This window comes from Pteropus medius, unplaced genomic scaffold (genome assembly GCF_902729225.1).
Source record: "Pteropus medius unplaced genomic scaffold, Ma_sr-lr_union100, whole genome shotgun sequence".
NCBI lineage: Eukaryota > Metazoa > Chordata > Mammalia > Chiroptera > Pteropodidae > Pteropus > Pteropus medius.
This window is the reverse complement of record NW_024353909.1, coordinates 1,591,665-1,610,408: the sequence shown is the minus strand read 5'-3', so window position 1 is coordinate 1,610,408 and position 18,744 is coordinate 1,591,665. Positions and strand designations below refer to the sequence as shown.

The 18,744-nt window shown below is 41.4% G+C and overlaps 1 protein-coding gene across 3 annotated transcripts in view; it reads right to left on the bottom strand.

Moving 5' to 3' along the window:
• The window catches only part of WWP2 (WW domain containing E3 ubiquitin protein ligase 2), a 122,521-nt gene that overhangs the window by 63,492 nt on the left and 40,285 nt on the right, over positions 1–18,744 (bottom strand). For all 3 annotated transcript variants that reach the window (XM_039851857.1, XM_039851858.1, XM_039851859.1), the window contains exons 5-6: positions 7,577–7,714; positions 6,588–6,684 (exon numbers count right to left, since the gene is read on the bottom strand). In XM_039851857.1, the coding sequence (XP_039707791.1) occupies positions 6,588–6,684; positions 7,577–7,714 (235 nt within the window). The remainder of the gene's footprint in view (positions 1–6,587; positions 6,685–7,576; positions 7,715–18,744) is intronic.

Below are 18,744 nucleotides of genomic sequence, written 5' to 3'. Positions count from 1 at the left end.
GCTTTATTTTTCATAATTGCAAAAACTTGGAAGCAACCAGATGTTCTTCAATAGGTGAATGGATAAACTGTGGTACATCCAGACAACATTAATCATATCTAAAAGAAATGAGCTATCAAGCTATGAAAAGACATGGAGGAAATTTAAATGCATATTAAGTGAAAGAAGCCAATCTGAGCTATATACTTTATGATTCCAATTATATGACATTCTGGAAAAGGCAAAACTGGAGACTTTTTAAAAGGACTGGTGGTTGCCAGAAGTTAAGGAGGAAGTGGATAAACAGGCAGAGGACAGAGGATTTTCAGGGCAGTGAAATTACTCTGTATGACACTGGCGATAATGGTGATAAATGTCATTATAAATTTGTCCAAACCCATAGAATGTACAACACCAAGAGTGAACCAAAATATAAACTAGAGACTTTGGGAGATAATAATGTGTCAATGTACGTCAGTTGTAACAAATATGCCACTCTAGTGCAGGATGTAGCAGGGAAACCTGTATGTGGGGCAGGGGGTATGTGGGAAAATTCTGTACATCCTACTCAACTTTGCTGTAAATCTAATACTGCTCTTAAAAAAAAAAGAAAAGAAAAGAAAAGAAAAACAGGCAGTCTGGATTTGGCCTGTGAACCATAGTTTGCTACAGCTATCACCCTGAATATCTTTTATATCAATATTACCAAATGACTAATATTTCCTTGAATAGGCCAAGTTCTGTCTTGCTTTTACCCATGCTTACCCTCTGCCTGGAGTGACTTCCCTTATGCCCACTTCACTGGTCTGCAAACTCCTACGAAGTATAGCTCAGGCTTGTGGATTTAGGTGAACTTTCCACTATCTGCCTCCTGCAGGTGTCTTCACTGCCACTGTGGGGTCCACTGCACTAAACAGTAATTGTCACCTATGTATCTGTTTCCTAATAGATACCACAGTCCTTGATGTCACGGACCATGACTTTTTATCTTTTTCTCACAATATCCTAGCACAGAGCCTGGCATTCATCCTGCCTTCAACTGCAGATAGCTGCCTTACTTTCTCATGGTTCATGAGAAGTTCTAACCAGCTTTCTGGCACATACCATACCTCTCTAGGCTCATAGAGAAGAAATGACCAATAAATACCTATGAAATAAATAGACCTGAATAAACAAATGTATAATAATGTATAATGAGTAGTTTTAACTAGTGGAAAATAAATTAGTATGTACACAAATGTGTAATTAATCCCCATGATTACTTTTCAATGTCTGGCTTTGAGAATGCAGCTCAGCTCCTGTCTGCAGTCTCAATCCCATGCCATGTAAGCCAACTGCTTAGAGGAGAGTGAGCTCCTGGTGAGCAGGGAGTGTCTTAGTTATCACTTAATGAATAAATGAATTACATTTATTGTTTTTCTTACTCCTTCTAGCTCCCCAGCAATCGTAAGGAGACCACAGCCAGATTTTAAGTAAAAGCTGTTGGATGGGAGGCCTGAATGGAAACTGTAAAGGCGCTTAATTCAGTTTTAAGCTGACACAGTGACATCTCCAAATAACCACAGCTTCAAATCAAGTAGCCTTTGGCCATCCCAACTGAAGGAGTCACTGGTGGCCAACAGTGACTGAGAGAATGGCCCAGTGCCCGAAGGCTCAGTTCCCGACCCTCATCCCTCTTCCCCCGTGAGCCTTGCTTCCCAATCCCCCTTGGCCCTCCCAGGACTCCCAGCAGTGTTCCCAGCAGAATCATGCCCGGCTGAGTTTATTTTTCTTTCCTTTCTGGGCTAGGCTGTCTGCAGACACAGCTGATGAGCTATTTAGAGCTCACCAGAGACCTTGGGCTTTATAAATTTCTGAGATTATACCTCTTCAGAGGTCATTAATGCCAAGGCAAAGGAGTCAATAAATTTGATGTGTTTTCATCAAAGCAAGACCAAAAACAAAGAGAAAAGGAGGGTAGATGAAAACGCTCTCATAAGAGGTTTGAAAATTTACATGTAAAAGACTTCGGCTGGGGAGAGGGCTCGTTAAAACACAGATTATGACCCACATTGACTAATGCAGCTGATGATCGATGTAGGCAAATTCAGGGCCTCCAGCCCTTCACACCACACACACACACACACACACACACACACACACACACACTCACACATATTCTTATACAAAAGAACTTAAATACATACAGGTAAATGAATTGTTTAAGCCCCAGTATACAACTTCTTCACCAAGATACCTTTCACAGTTTTCAGATTTATTAATGAAAATCTTCATGAACCTAAAAGCAAATTTAACACATTCTTCCATTTTTGTACTATTTCCCTGTATGACTTTGGAAAATCTACATGGATTCTAGACTGAGAAGCTAGTTATTCAAGTCTGAAGAAAACTTAAGGCTGTGCTTAGGGGAGCAGCATCGCTAGCAGACAGTTCTACGGGTTCTGTCCAAGTTGATTTCACCTTTACTCCCTGATTTCATGTAATAGCTGGGGGGGCAGGAATCACAGGTGACGAAGAATCAGCAAACCACAGAGAGACTCAGACATCCCGGCTTTCCACTCTTCAGTCTGGAATTTCACAATTATTTCTAACCTAACGGTAACTCTCAAGAGCTGCCAGTACCAGCGTGGATCCCCTCTGCTAGGCTCTTTTTCCCTCCACGGGAACCCCACGGCTAGCTTCTCCAGTTCATTTGTTAGCTACCTCAACTAGTTAGTCCCTAAGGTACTGGACTAAACAATGGACAATGGACAGCAGTCTCTCTTCAGTCTTTCCCTCTGCACGCAGATTTTTTTCTCTCTCTGTGCTTCCCCCAGCTCTTAGTTTCATTTGCCTGTTTCATATACATCTTGAATATCACAAAGACTGAATTTGCTGTGGAAAGTGCTTCTGGCAAGCCCTGGGCAATGTGTGCACAATACCAGGCACACATTAGATCTTCAAAACCTGGATTGACTTAGGCACGGTTCCCAAAGCCAGCCCTCATTCCAGCAAAATAAAATAAGCACTGGGGGATTATTAAAGGGTGTGGTAGGCACTCCCTGTGCCAACTAGCACACACTCTCCCAGGGGGCTCCATAATACACCGGCCACTCTCCACTATTACACTGGAATAAGGAACACTGGCTGATGGCACAGGGCAGGACAGCACAGAATCCTGCATATGCCTCATGCCAATCAAACACCAAATGGTGTTAGACCAGCCCTTTCAGACCATCAAGATTAGTGCCGTTCTGACACATTATCTGGCAGTGACCAGCTTTCATCTGGAAACCATTCTCTCACCCACCCCTCAAACTAAATTCTCAGGCCCGAGGTTTGTAAGTGGCAGGAGTATGGGGCCAACGTGGAGCATCAACTTAGAATCATTGGCTACACTACTATAGAGATAAACTGGGCAAAACAGAAATAAGTGGTCATGATTAAGCCTGGAGAAATCCTAAATTCTAAAATATGTCTGTCTCAATAGCAAACAGTGTCTCCACCACAGTTCAGTTTTCTGAGGTGGGTAAATGTCACTTACTTTTTTATTTGTTATTGTGAAAGAAACTATGTGAACAAAAGACTATATTAAATATATGTTCAGTTTAAAGAAGAACAATAAGATGAACACTCGGGGACCCACCACTCAGGCTAAGAATTGACATTCCCAGTACCTAGAAGTTTCCATGTGTTTTTCCCTCATCATACCACTCTCCATCCCCCACAATGAAGACCATTCTCCTGAATTCAGGATTAATTATTCTCTTCCATTTTTTATAGTTTTACTACCTATAAAAATATCCATAAATAACATATACGATTTAGTTTTATATTTTTTAACTTTAAATTTACATCAGACTGTATATTTTTTTTCTGTGACCTGCTTCTCTTGTTTGACATTATGTTTCCAAGATTCTACCATATTGATGTACCTGTCTTTCACCCATTTTTACTATGGGACAGTACTTAATCATAGGACTATACAATTTATGATTTTAACTCTTTCTTTAATCAAACAGACCTACTGACTGTACTAATACAGTCTGTCTGCAAATAAATTTGTCACGTTACGTGTTAGTGGCAAAACCATGCTGGTTTTCATATGACAGACCAGATGGTAAAATAACTACAGATGTTCCACTCGATTATTCTTAAAGAGTGGGCATGATTTCATTGAGAGATGAAGCTCTGAAGCCTTGCTCAGGAAGCAAAAGGTGGCTTTTTTGCTAGATGAACTTGGATAGATAAACCCCTAAGATAAAACCCTTACACGGTTCCAGTTCCATGGCTAATAAGGCATGGGAAAGGAGAGGAAAAGGCTGTTTTGACATTGCAATCTTCACCTTCATGGGCACATCAGAGCACCTTTGATCATGGTGAATAGCACCCAAGTCCAAGAAAAACCTACCCTTCAAACAGCAAAAGCTAAATATTTAGTCTGGGAGGCAGCAGACAGAAGCCCATCATTCTCTCTGTCCCTGGAAACCAAGGATAGCAGAGGACGATCCTCGATTCCTGAAGGTTTGAGTCATTGCCCTCTTAACTACGGTCTTTGATGTGACTGCATCAGTAATGCCACACCTCCCGGAGCGGGGAGGAGGGCAAAAAAAACCCTGCCACTTTCACTGAGCACTCCCAGTGTGCAAAGGCCCTCAGATGGACATACCTCATCTAATTCATACAATGACCTTGTGAGGCAGGTGATATTCCCATTTCACACTTGAAAAACTGAGGCACCAAGAGGTTTAGTGACTTGTCCAGCACCACACACAAGTAAATCACAGGCCAGGATTCAATCTACATCCGATTCTGAAGCCCACACTCTTACCCAGTCGACAACCCTGCTACCGCCTGCATGTGCACAATGACCTTGTTAAAGGCAGCAGCAATGAGAAACAGGAGTTCTTAGGGACACAGGAGATACTGCCTTCGGGCGATACTTTCAAAACATTTGCTGCTGAATGGCAGAAGGTTCTGTGTGAAGACAGAATAAATACTTCGATGGTTGAGGCCTGTGAAAACTCAGAGTCCACATGTGAAAAATGCTGCAGTAGCTAGGTAGACAGAGGAGGACTCCCACTTAAAATAGCTGCAAGGCACCATGCCCACCAATAATTAACTAGCATTGAATGTCTACTTCATGTTATAGCAAAAATGCATCTGATTTTCTACTGAAGTCCGGCTGCTGTTTTAACAGCCAACAATCCCCAACACAAAGAACAAAGAAGGGCTTTTGGGATACAGTGTAAGAATTTCAAGGTATATCAACTAGAGAAGATCCGAGAGCAATAAATAGGTCAAAAACTTAAGTCCAAACTTGTTAAGAGCTGGACTCTGTCTTCCAGCCCCCAAATAAGTGATATCAGTTGTGTTTGACACAAACTTTCCAAGTCAGCTAAAAAGCCAAGATGGTGGTTACTAGCGCCAAAGCAAAGAAGGCATCATTCTTGGAGAGTGAAACGCTGAGTGTTCCTCTCCACCAGCTACTCGCCACTGAAGAGTTCTGTTTTCTCTAGTTCTGGGTGCCCATCATTTCTTTGTGGATACAGATTTGCCAATTATATTGTTGATCCTTACCCATGAGACTTGACCATCCCAACTTGTAAGTCATCTAGTGAGTCACAAAAACAGGCAACTGATCTTTAAAGTGTGACGTAACACCTTTGCAGAAGCTTCAAGAAAAGAGGACAGGGAAATGGCACCTCTGCTTCTATTGATGCTCTAGAGAAGATATAAACACTCAACTCTCTCTTGCTCCTGACACCTGCCAGGCACTGAAACCTCCTCACAAACCCTCAAACCAAATCCAGAGAGGCTGCCCTCAGAAGGATCTTTCCAGATGCTGTGGGTACTGCCTGAAATCATACTCTGTTTCTCAAAGCATTATTTCCCACTCCCTGGGATTTGTTTGGGAAGATTTTTAGCAGTTACTCACCTACTCTCTGCAAATAATAAGGATTACAAAATACATTCATATGATTCTTTTCCTTAAAATGCCTAGGGATTTTGTACATTTTAATAAACGATAAAAACAGGTTCCCAAACTCCATCTCATTTCTCTAATACTCTTAAAACTATTCTCCTCCCTGGGAATTCAGTTGCTGTGAAAATGAGTTTGCACCATTAACACAGGTATACAATGGGAATGTCAGTAAAAAAATTAAGTCCTTCGTGATATGTGTAACAAGTATACCATAACTCAGACTCTAAGTACAAGAGGTCTTAACCAACACTCCAAGGGGAATCAGAGATCACCCCCCAAAATAGAAACATACAGACAGAAAATTTCACGTACAAAGACCCACTGCTCTAAGCATTTCTATGTGTATCCTGAAAAGATGACTATGGCCACTGTACCTAATGTATAGAAAAGCAGCCACATCTGTTCAACAGTTCCTCTTATCCAAACAACCAATCGAGCCAGTCCCCCACCTTTGACAAGCAATCTCTGACCCTTCTGAGAATCCTGAGTTTTTGTACTCCTCTCTGGGCCACCTTAACAGTCAGTTATAAGCTCTCTGGAAATTTCCCCCAGTTTCTAACATAAACTATTCTCCTTCACTTCTCAATGTGATTTCCATAGCTCTAAGCATCTTTCTGGCTCCTCAACCACAAGAGGGTCTTACCGGGATCTCCCACCAAAGCAGTTGGTGCTAGGGGACTGGTGTCGGTTCTCTGGAGCACCGGCTATCCCACTGGATTCTCTCAAAGGTGGCTGTGATGCTAGAAAAAGGATCCATTATGAAAAAAAAAAAAAGACAAACATTGAGAAGCTCAACCCTTGTTTGAGATTTGCCTATGGGAACAAAGCTCACCCATGTATTAGTTATCCATCACTATGGGATAAAGGGAGTCTAGCAAATGCAGGTGCCAACATGAGAAGGAACAGGGACAGCAGGCTGAGATCTGACCACGGAACAGAGGGGCCCAAACCCAGAAAACAGGTCTTCTCTAAGACATTCAAAAGCATCTACGGCACTCACAAGCACGTGGACTTACACCTTAAATGAACTTCGGCCACGCCACGTGAGACGGTACCATAGTTACATCACATTTAACGAGAAAAATTATGGAGAAACCCAACACATTTCAGACCTCAGACTTCATGAAATAATTTCCTGCTAGATCCAAAGGTGACTAATTTCAGACCAGATCGAAAGAAACGAACTGCCCACATTCAGGGCAGAGTGGGAGACACTCTCCAAATTCCCTGCTTCTGTCTATATTTTACTAATGCAAATCTCTAAGACATAGAGTCAGTCCCCTTTCCCCATCAATACCATTTCATAAAAGGCACCCTCAACCTTCCCAGTAAAGTAATTGTATTGGGAAGAAGAAAAATGGGCCCAAATAACACTTAATAAAGTCCACGTAGGATGAAAAGATGTTTTTCTCTGCTGTCAAACCAAACAATAACAAAGACTTGACATTTATTTTGGTCCTATATGAGAAAGCTATCCTTAAAAAAACCATGTCATGATTTTGATCATGCTAAGAAGAATCAGGGCCAGGGCTGGCTGAGCCATACTCAGACCTAGGTACCTGGTAGAGAACCAAGCTCTCGGCACCTCCTCCAATCCCCCACCCCACCCCTGGGGAGCAAGGCAGCACTCACCATCTGTCGCGGCACTGCCATTAGGCACGCTTCCCAGATCAACAGTCGGCCCATCCAGGAAAATTGTCAGCTCACCGCCTGAGACAACACCGCCTTTGTTCTCTGTCTGCAGGTTCAGGGTCAGCTGCGTGTTCTCCACTGTTGAACACAAAAGGCAACAAGGATGGAAGAAAGCAAATGTACCCAAGATTCTCTAAGTTACAAGCTCCCACTTCACTTACTCTGGCTTCCCTGGCAACATTTTTCTGCATCTTCAAACCTTTTTTGTGGCATGAAAAAAAGAATGGGAAGGAATATGTCTGTCATCACTGCTGTAGGAGGCTGGTGGGAAAGGCTATAGTCTTTCTTTTTTAAACATTTTAGATTAGGTTAGCTACATAGTTTCTACATTACTTATTTGTTTGCTTATACTTGCAGGACCATAGGTAAGAGTAGACATACAGAAAGAGTTACAAGCAGCATCCCCCTACCCATAAAAAGAACAGTGGCAAAAAGAAGAGAAACAGGTCAGGAGACCCTAAGGAAATGTCATCAGGAGTCATCTCTAGATGAAGGATTGCAGGGGCTTATTTATGTTAAAGGTTTTTTTAACTTTCATTCCTGAAGATGTTTCACTTTGAAATAAAAAAAAAAATTAAACAATAAAAGTTCAATACATGCAAATCAGCCCCATAGTCACAGGCCCTGAATTGGTCCTGTAAGGAGAGACCAATCAACACCTGGCTCTATGAGGTGAGAAGGCAGCTCAGAGTCACTCAACCCCCAGAACACTAGGTAAAGTTGACCCTGTGGGCAAACAAGAAGAGCTGGGAAACCACAGCAGAAAAACAACAAACTGGCACAAAGCAGAAGCCCAAACTCTAGGCGAGCTGGAAACTGCCACAAACACACCCCCGACCCCCACCACAAAGCTTGGCCACACTAAACAGCTTCCATCCAGTACTGCTTACCAGGACTTACAGCCTCCAGTTCAGGGCCATTCAATAATTACCAAGAGAGAGCAGAGTTTATGAGGATTTCCAAAGGGTGTGCAGTCCTTCCATGCCTCCCCATATCTTACAAAGCCAGACCAGGAAAGTGACACGTACTCCAAGCTCCCTCCCCACCCACCACCCACTAATTTAATTTCTTAGTTACTAATGTATTATTATAAGCTACTCACTGGTTTTTTTTTTTAGAATAAGACAGAGTATGTATAAATAAGCATCTCCATGAGTACTTCCTAGAAACGACCTCCCTCCACTAAAAAGCCTGCCCCAAATCTCTCTAAGAAACAGGCATGCCCCTTTAAGAACTTAGCAAATAAAAGTCTGGATCAATTTGAGGCTCTCATATAATAAAGCAGAAACCAGTTACCTTTCAGGTTTTCAAGTTCTCCTAAGCATCTCTACTTTCCCTTAACCTCTCTTCCCTGTAATGGAATTCTCCAAATCCTTTCGAGTCCATTGCTATTTTCAGTCAGTTTCACCGAGGGGCTTGGTAAATTTCAAATAGTTATATAAAATAACACTATATTTTATTTCTATAAGTTCCTTCAAAAGCCTAGGAGTGGGGGGAAAAAACAGAGGCCTTACGACCACCAGGACCCTTGCTAGCCATGCCTAGAGCCACCTAGGAAGTGAAGCCGCCAGCTCCAGTTTAGCCTTCAGATGACTGTGACCCCACCAACATATCAACTGCAACTTCATGAGAGATCCTAGGCCTGACTGCCCAGCTAAGCTACTTGGGAGCTAATCCTTGTCTGCTGAAACCATGAGATAATGTTTATTACTGTTTAAAGAAAGAAAAGTCAAGGAGTGTCTCCCTACTGTATTATGGCAAGATCCAGTGCCTAAGTCCCTAGCTAGCAGTACGGCACAGAGGTTGAGGGCAGGTACCAGCCAGGCAGACTGGGTTCAAATCTCAGTTCAACTGCCTAGTAGCTATGCAGTATTACACAAATTACTTAACATGACCATTTGCCACTCTGTAAAACAGGGAGTAGTAAGAGTACATTTTGCAGAGGTCATTAGTAAAGAATTAAACAGCACCTAGCAAACTCCTAATAAGCTGTCATTTTTATTATCTCCCTGTTGACTTTCCTGCTTCTAGGCTGAAGAGTCCCAATTTCTCCTGGTCTAACTTGTTCACTGTAGAGTCACTCTTCTTTTGATCTTTCCAAGCCTTTTTCAGGTTGTGGCAACAAACTCCACATAATCTTCTGAGGAAAGCTATCGTCACAAAACCATCACAAGAATGAACCATTTATATACTTACAGGTTCACAAGTTACCTGGCAACTCTTTGAGACACAATGAACCTTCAAAAAGAATCAGTGAAGGAAGAGGACTTTCTTTAAACTTTTGAGACCATAACCCTCCACTGTTCTAGTTACTGAAAAAGAGAGAATCAGAGGAACCTCTGCCATCATTATCCAAACCAGGTGATCAAATTGAGTGTCACTAAAGCAAGACAACCTGACACCCACATGCTTCCTGTTGTGCTGCACTATGAAGAATACATCACTTTTAAAGTCTTGCCAAATGCCTTTAGCCTGAATCCACTCAAGCTTCTAAACCTCCTTCCCAGTTTACATGAAATTAAGGGAAAGAGAAACAAATTTCAATGATACCATGAGGAAGCAATTAGAAAAATAAAGCATATGGGACATCTATACAGTAACTGTCCCAGACTCTTCCAAGAGTCAGTGCTATTAAATACATTTCTTTTTTTAGAAATGGGTGGCAGAGAGGAGATTCTTCCAGATTTAAAGAAATATAACCCAAAAGCTATGCATGAATTTTAACTAAACATTGGTTTGAAAAAAATATTCTTGGGACAATTGGAGAAATCTGCATTCGGACTGGATATTAAATAATATCTCAGATTTAATTTTCTTAGGTTCAATGATGGTACCATGGTTTTATATATAAATGTTCTCATTCTTGGGAGGCGCAAAAGATATCTGCACTTAGTCTCATACGGTTTTTATAGAACAGGCTGAGGTTTTAAGGATTAAAGTGTCATGATATCTGCAATTTACATTCAAATGGTTCAGGAAAAAAACGCACACAGTCACAAGCTCGCATGTTTAAGTTAAATGCAGCGAAATGTTAACAAGAGTTGGATCTAAGTGGAGGGCATTTGGGTGTTCATTGTATTACTCTTTCCATTCTTTTGTATGTTTGAAAATTTCATAATAAAAAGTTGGGAAAAGGGTTGTTTTTTTTATTGGCAAGGCTATTAAAAAATTAAACCTCTGAGAACAGAACACCCATTATTCTCTTCAAAAAAAGAAAAAAATAGCTGAGCTAGGGGAGCCCTACAATGCATAATGGGAGTAAAGAAGCCATTAGCTAATTGAGTGACAGACTTGAGCTTACAGGGGAGGCTGAAAGGAGTAAGTGTGGCTGGAAAACATATGCTGAAATCTTAGCTATAAATAGCAGCATTAGCCACCTCCCCTCTGGGGCCCTCAGGTTTCACTACAGCCACACTGCTGATGACTCTACAAAGGGCCTTTCTCTTCAAGTATGTCTTCCTATTGCCTTTTGAGGCACTGCTCAAAAATCAAGAAACTAGTGGGAAAAAATGGGTATAGTAGGTTGACTTCCATAACTAGAATTATATTTATCACAAGAAGCTCACCAGCTAATCTCAACCTCGTCGGGCTCTGCTCTTGTCTGTAGTCCTGCAGTTCACATATGTGTACTGAGCATCGATTCTAGTTACAGAGATTCCACAGGAACAAAACAGACAAAAATCTGTGCTCCTGGGTGTTTCTATTCTAGGTGAAAGGAACAAACAATAAGCAATGCTTTTTTAAGTAAATTGCATAATCGGTTAGAAGGTGGTAAATGCAGTAAAAAAAAAAAAAAATGAAACAAGGCAAAGGGATGGAAAGTGCTAGAGGTGGGAGGAGGGTTTGGGGTGGTGAGAAAGTCTCCTCGGGAAGATGACAACTCAGCAAAGATTTAAAGAAAGGTGAGGCAGGGGAGCCATGTAGGTATCTGGAAGAAGAATAGTCTAGGCAGAGAGAGAAGGAAGCACAGGGGCCCCAGGTGGGAGCCAGCCTAGCAGGTCTGAAGAATGGCCGGGAGGCCACTGTGGCTGGAGAGGATGAGAGAAGAGAGGAGCAGATGAGGGAAGTCAGTAACCAGAGCCCACAAGGAAGGCCTTTGGGCCCTAGCAAGGTCTCTGGCATGTATTCTGTATGAGATCGGGGGCCATTAAAAGGTTTAGAGCAAGGAAGGGACATGACTCAAGTTGTAACACAATCACTCCAGCTACAGGGGGAACAAGGGCTGAAGCAGACAAGACCAGTTAGGAGGACACTGCAACATTCCAGGCAGGCACAGATGGTGGCTAGCACCAAGGCAATGGCAGTGTCTTCCGGGAACACGGTGCTTATCCTCCATAACATGTATTAGGAAAGAGCCATGACTCGCCTCCCCCGCACACCTTCCCGAGCACATCAGCCAGGCTCCACAAGCCCACCAGTCTCTTGGAATCAAAGCTTGAGGCAAATCACAGGCAGAAACTGAAACAAGCGCCAACTTAGAGCATGGCTGGAGGAAGTCGGATTCAATTACAACCAAGTGGAACATATATAATGAAAATATTCCTCTGGCAAGAGACTTTAGTTCCACCAAGAAAGCCAAAGTCCTGAGCTCATGCTAACTTCAGCAATCAGCTAACACACTTCTTCGGTTATGTGCCCTTCTGTTCTAAGTACCCACTGGTTACCAATACTTTGTAGTGCTGCTTTATGGAGGTCAGCTGACAGCAGTAGGCTGGGTATTAGAATCTAGGGGAAATGAATTTCGAAATTCTCAAGAACCGTGCCAGGAGATCCCTCCAAAGGGTGGCATACCGAGAGAGACAAGCAGACATTAGGTGCCTCCTGGTAGAAGCATACATCACCCCATCAAAAAGGAAAAAAAAAAAAACCCAAATCAGATGAAACCTCCAAATCTACCAATGAGTTTATAGGGAACAGAGAGGGACAGAGGAAAATGTTAAACTACAATTCAGCAAAACCCACTATGTGGGAAACTATAGGACAAACTGCCCAGTTTCTCCAACAATGAATTTCAAAGGATAAAAAGAGGAAAGAGAACCCATCAGTTAAAAGAGCCTTCAGAGACACATCTATCTTGTTTGGATCCTGATTCAAACAAACCAGTGGTGAAGAGAAACAAACTATCAGACACCTGAGGAAATGTAAAAACTGACCGAATATTTGATGATATTAAAATAAGCACCATTAAGTCTTTTAGGTATGAAATTAATATTATGGTTATGGTTTTTAAGAGTCTTTCTCTTTTAGAGATACATACTAAAATATTTACAGATGATATGTGTCTGGGATTTACGTAAAAAAAACCCAGTTAGATGAAACAGGAATGGCCATTCCTCGCATGGCTGTGGAGCGGAGTGGTGGGCACACTGGGATTCACAAACTATTCTTTCCACTTTTTTGAATGCTTGACAGTTTCTATAATTTTTTCCAAGCCAGCACAACCCAGGCACAAACACTTACTGTAAACTAACAAAAAAATTTACGAGAATTCAACATTATATATACAGTCTGAAATACAAAAAAGATAGAAAATATACCAGTCAAGATGCTTACAGCATACCTCCTACTCTTACTTTTCCTTACTTTAAAGCCTCCAAATCGCAAGTGGCTTCAGGTTAATAATTTCCTATTGGGAAGAGCTGCTACGTGTAACAGGGTAATATTTTTCTAAGTGTTATTTTTTCCCTTTCTTGCCTTGGACACTTTTATGTTTTTTGTGTATGGTACTAATACGTAGAGATAAATGGGACATGGACATTGCCTTCCTTAATCCAACAAAAGGAAAAACTACATAAACTGCAACTGGCAAACCACGCCACATAATGCACTTCAGTTTCGAAAGCCAGAACACCTGCCTGGACAGTTTCACAGTAGTCTATGAAAGAACTTTCCACTTCAGAATATTCTGTCATCACTGTCCCTTGTAGTTCCCACACCAACAAATGGTACATGCATGTACATACTTATACCTTTTAAAAGGAAAGATCATTTTTTTCTTCCTAACTCAAAATATAAATGTAAGGATTTATCTGGAAACTTGAGAAAAATAACACGAGACACAAAAATAGGACACTTTTAAGGGAGACCAAGTACTGTTGGGTCAAGAGTCTTGGAAGCCCGATGAAGATGTGATTGATTTGGCCTTAACAGAGCAGCTCAACAAACCTCCTTCTTCCTGCCTCCCTCTGCCCACAATCCCATAGGCCCATCAAAAGAAAATGAAAATAAGCAGGGCATTCATTAACAGGTCAGTGTTCATTCTACGCATAGCTGTGAAACACTGGTGCACAGAAGAACGGAACCAGAGGAAATTCCAGAAGGGCAGAGAGTAAACAGTCTCTTTTCCATTCCCCAGTTCTCCATAACTCATACACACACAGGCTGGAGTCTACCCCAGGCTTAAAGAGAAAACTCTTTCACGTTCTCTTCACAGTAAAGGAAGCCAGAGGCTTCCAGAATTTACTGTTACGATGTTTCTTTGGCTTCCAACGTTCCCCAGAGCCTAACAAGAGAAAGTCTTGTCTACCAAACTAGCATCAAGGTATAAACACTGGAATACTTGTTGGGGTACCAATGTTGACTCTGCTTCACCCTACTTCTCCTAGGCCCCCATCACTCACACCTTGGCAGGGTCCTCCCAGAACACAGGGTGTAAGGAAGAGTCTACCTTAGCCTTGACGCTTTTTCTTGTGCTGCTGTTGGGGTCTCTCTTCATCATCTCTAAATTAAAGTTTTGGTCTACTGGGGGTTCCATTAACTCCTCCAGAGAAGATACCTTCACTCACAAAGACACTTTGTAAACTTTTCTTTTTCTCTCTTTCTTGTTCATTCATTCAAGAAGCATTTTCTGAGTACACACTATCTGCCTGACACTGTGCTAGAAGCTGGGTTATAATGAAGAATGAAAATAGAGAGTCTCTGCTTTTAAGAACTTCACATGTCAGTGGGAGAAAAAGAAGTAACTAAATCACCCCACAGAGAAATGTGAAGTTGCAACTGTGAAACAGATTTCATGTAAGAGATCTATGGTCCCATGAGCAGCTGGATATTGAGCCTGGTCATAGCATCAGGAAAAGTTCCCTGAGGAACTGACTCCTCAGCTGAGATCTTCAGTTTCAGGAAGACAACTAACAGGTTGGGGTGGGTTGGGGAGGAAGACCATTCTAGGCAGAGGAAATATCATGTGTAAAGGCCCTGTGGCATAATGAGCCGGATGCTTTCAGGAAACTGAACAGAGATGAATGGGGCTGGAAAGGAATGTGATCCAAATGGGATACACAGTGGACAGATATCGTAATGCCTTGTGGGCCTGACATGTTGAAGTTTTTTCCTATCCTAAGAGAAGCACCATGGTAATTCGGGTTTTTAATCAAAGTGTGACAAGATCTGCTTTGGGTGGAAAACAGACTGGACAAAAGTAAGGGTAGATACAGGCAGAGCAGACAGGAAGTCACAGGAAAGGATGAGGGCGGCAGAGATAGGGATGAAAGAAGTGGGCAGACTTGCAAAAGTGAAAAACAAGAAAACCTGAAAATATATTAGCAAAAAGGATGGGCAAGAGGGGTGAAGGTATCAAAGATGAATCCTGGGTTTCTAACTTACTTAACTGGAAAAATGGAGGACCTATACATTGAAATATGAAATACTGGAAGAGGATCAAGTCTGGGGAAGAGGTGATAAGTTCAGATTTGGACATGCTGATTTTGAGAGATTTCTGACATATCCATGAGGAGACAGCAAGGCAGTAGTCAGGTATGGGATCTTGAGCTCATAGGAAATGTATAGGCTGGAGTTTCAAATCTGTGGGTCACCTGTACATGGTGGTTATTCACGAAGAGGAAGCATAGATGGGAATGGGATCACTGAAGAGGATGCAATGGTAGGAAACTCTCACAGTTAATAGTCAAACAGATGAAGATGATCTCGCAAAGAAGACAGAAAAGAACAGTCAGAGAGGTAGAAGGAAAATCAGGAAGGATTCCTGAGAAGGCAGGAAAAGGTGGGCTCCAAAGCATGGATACAGTCCACAGGAAGAAGGAGGACAGCTTCTCTCCTACCACAGGAAAGAGGGAGGAGAGACTGGGCACATGCATTTCATTTCAGTACATGACAGATCCATCAATCAGAATTGTCCTTATTTCTCTTGATTCAGGGTCCCTGTGATCTATGGCCAAAGCCCATACAGCTACACATGTATTTCTTTACTTATGAAAAAAAAAAATGCACATGCCCACACACTTCAGAATTGGCTATTCATCAAAGTCATCCTCTAATAAGGTACATTATAGACAGAGTCTCTCTTGAACCAACGGAGGGTCCCTTTAACGCAAGGTACAAAAGACTTCATCTGTCTTGGTAAATCTCAAGTCTGTCAAGCCCTAATATATATATATTTTTTTAATTTAAAGTAACGTAGGGGAAATAAATATAGATCTGAGAAAGTTAAGTCTTTAGAATAAACTGTCAGTTCACGTCACTTATGGCTGCCTTGTCACTTTTATGGCTGCCTTGTTGACAGAGCTCCTCTTCCCCGAGGAGATGGAAAGTCCTCATCACCCATTAACAGCTATTCCTAGGCAGGTCGCTTGCTCTAACAGCTCATCCATTCTCCATGCCCTTGGGGAGCCTAACGACCAGCCACCATTCCCTGTTACAACGGATCAGGGCCCACTTGACAGAGGCAGGCTTTCAATGAACTACTCTCCTTTTAAGTGGTCTTTGAATAGCAAAATGTAGAAGCTCAGCTAGGAGAGAATTTTTATGGCTAAGATTGTTTTTTAAAAATTCTCCTTTTAAAAAAATGGCTTTTTAAAAATTACGATTTCAGAAGACTGAAGTATTATGCCACAATTAAGATTTGGACTAATGATCATAATGAGTATTCAACAACGTGGAAAATTATTCATACTACAATGTTAAGTTAAAAAAAGAGAACATGAAACTATAGGATGCACCTTATTATTAAAACCCTGTAAAAACATTTAAAGAGGCAAATAAATAAATGAACCAGGAAAAATTATAGTTGTGTTTGAAGAGTAAGATTATGAAATAGAGGTTTTCTTTTTCTCATTATCTGTTTAGTGGATACATTTTTTTTCTTAATTTCCAGATTAGTTAGAAATGTATACATAAGAGTTTACAGTGAAATGACATGATGTCTAAGATCTGCTTTCAAATACACCTCAAAAAAGTGGGGGCTAAAGATCAAAGACAACTGGACATGTGCTCATCATTTTTGAAAGTGGGTAATGGTTCATTATAGGATGGTTCATTATACTATTCTCTCTACTTTTATTTATGTTTGAAATTTCCCATAATAAAAAGTTTAAAATTTTTCCCATTTTTTTAATATTATCTTCACAAAAAGTAATATTAACTTAAATTTTAAAAAAAGTAATAACAACATGTTCATTATAATATAGAAAGGTAAAATATAACACCTTCCCTGTACACATGCACACGCCAAATCCCTTCCCCATGACACAACTCACTGTGGACAACTTTGTAGGAAGTTGTCACACCGGCAAACATTAGCACAAACACAAATAAACTACATGTGCTGAACTGGCTTCATTCTAAAACTGAAAGTTGTGCCCTTTAATTTTTCACTTAATGTATTCCACAAATCTTTTAAAATGTATACAGAGTAATTATCCATTGAGGAGGGTTTTAGGATTGAGGGAGGAGCACGTTCAAGGTAAATTCAGTCTTTACTGTAATGTGCCCTGTTGGAGAGAATGAATTCATTAATACATGTGCAAATAAACATTAATTAATTAAGGAGGGGAGGAAGAAAAGACACAGATATCATATTCTGAGAAATGCGTGCCTTGTTATCCTGCACGTAATAAACTGCATTCCCCAGGTTGGGCCTGATACTAAAGTGAAAATCCCCACTATGTACCTAAAAGTGGCACTAAGTGCACTGCTCATGTAATTGTGGCGTTCTTAATCTGGTCCAGCATCACTTTCCCTCCCAACATACCAACTCTCCTACAAGGACAAGTCTCCTACTCTAAGAAAAACACTCCTAGAATCCTAGAAGACCAAAGGAAAATGGAAAATAAAACACTCAGATCAGATAAATGAGGTTTGATCCTAATACGATTCCAGCAGCCACAGAGTCTCCCCTGGGGGAACCTGGGAGACTGGAATGGGCATCAAGCGGGAGCCACTCTCAAATAACTGGCACAAAGCAGGGGCCCAAACAACAGACGAAAAGTTTCAGGATTGTTTTTGGGAGGGAGGGTGCAAGGAGAAGGAAACAGCTCACATCCAGGCAACAGTCTCATTTTCCTATCATCAGCTCTGGGCTCTGTGCAAGGCCATCATTCCATGCTTATAACAGCTGTCAGCTTAGAAGCTGAATACTGTGTGGCTGATTAGAAACAGTGCGAGTAGCACGCCACCTCTGTGGGACAGGATTAAGGGGAATGGAAGAAGGTTCTAGAAATGTACAAACAGTACAGTCCTACACTAACAATAACTTGATTTGGAAGAAAAGTTTCCCAAGTCTTCCTTGAGTAACTTAACCTCTAGCTCTTCACTATCTATTGCAGGGGCCACAAGCCACACATGGCCACTGAGCACTAGGAATGTGGCCAGTCTGAATGTAGATGTACTGAGTGTAAGTAATACACTGGGTTTTTAAAAACCACATACCCAAAAAAAAAAAAAGAAAAAAAAAAAATGTAAAGTATCTCATCTCGTTAACAGTTTTCTTTACATTGATTATATATTAAAATAATTGCATTTTAGATATATTGGACTAAATAAAATCTATTGTTAAAATTAATTTTACCTGTTTTAGGTTTTGCTCTTTAAATGTGGCTACTAGAAAATTTGAAATCACCTACATGGCTCACATTCTCTCTATTGGACAATGCTGCTCGAGCGCCTCCTCTCTGCCACTTATGGTCATCGTCCTAAGCAGCTTCTTGCTCACCAGGTCCATCTGGCCCAAGGGCCTTCTCTGTGTAACCTGATGACACCAAGTTCATTCCTGCCTCAAAGCTTCCCACATGCTGTTCCCTCAGCCTGGAATGCGTTTCTCCTGTGGGTCTGGGCAATCCCATCTCATCCTTCCGGAGTCCTGGTGTCACTTCCTC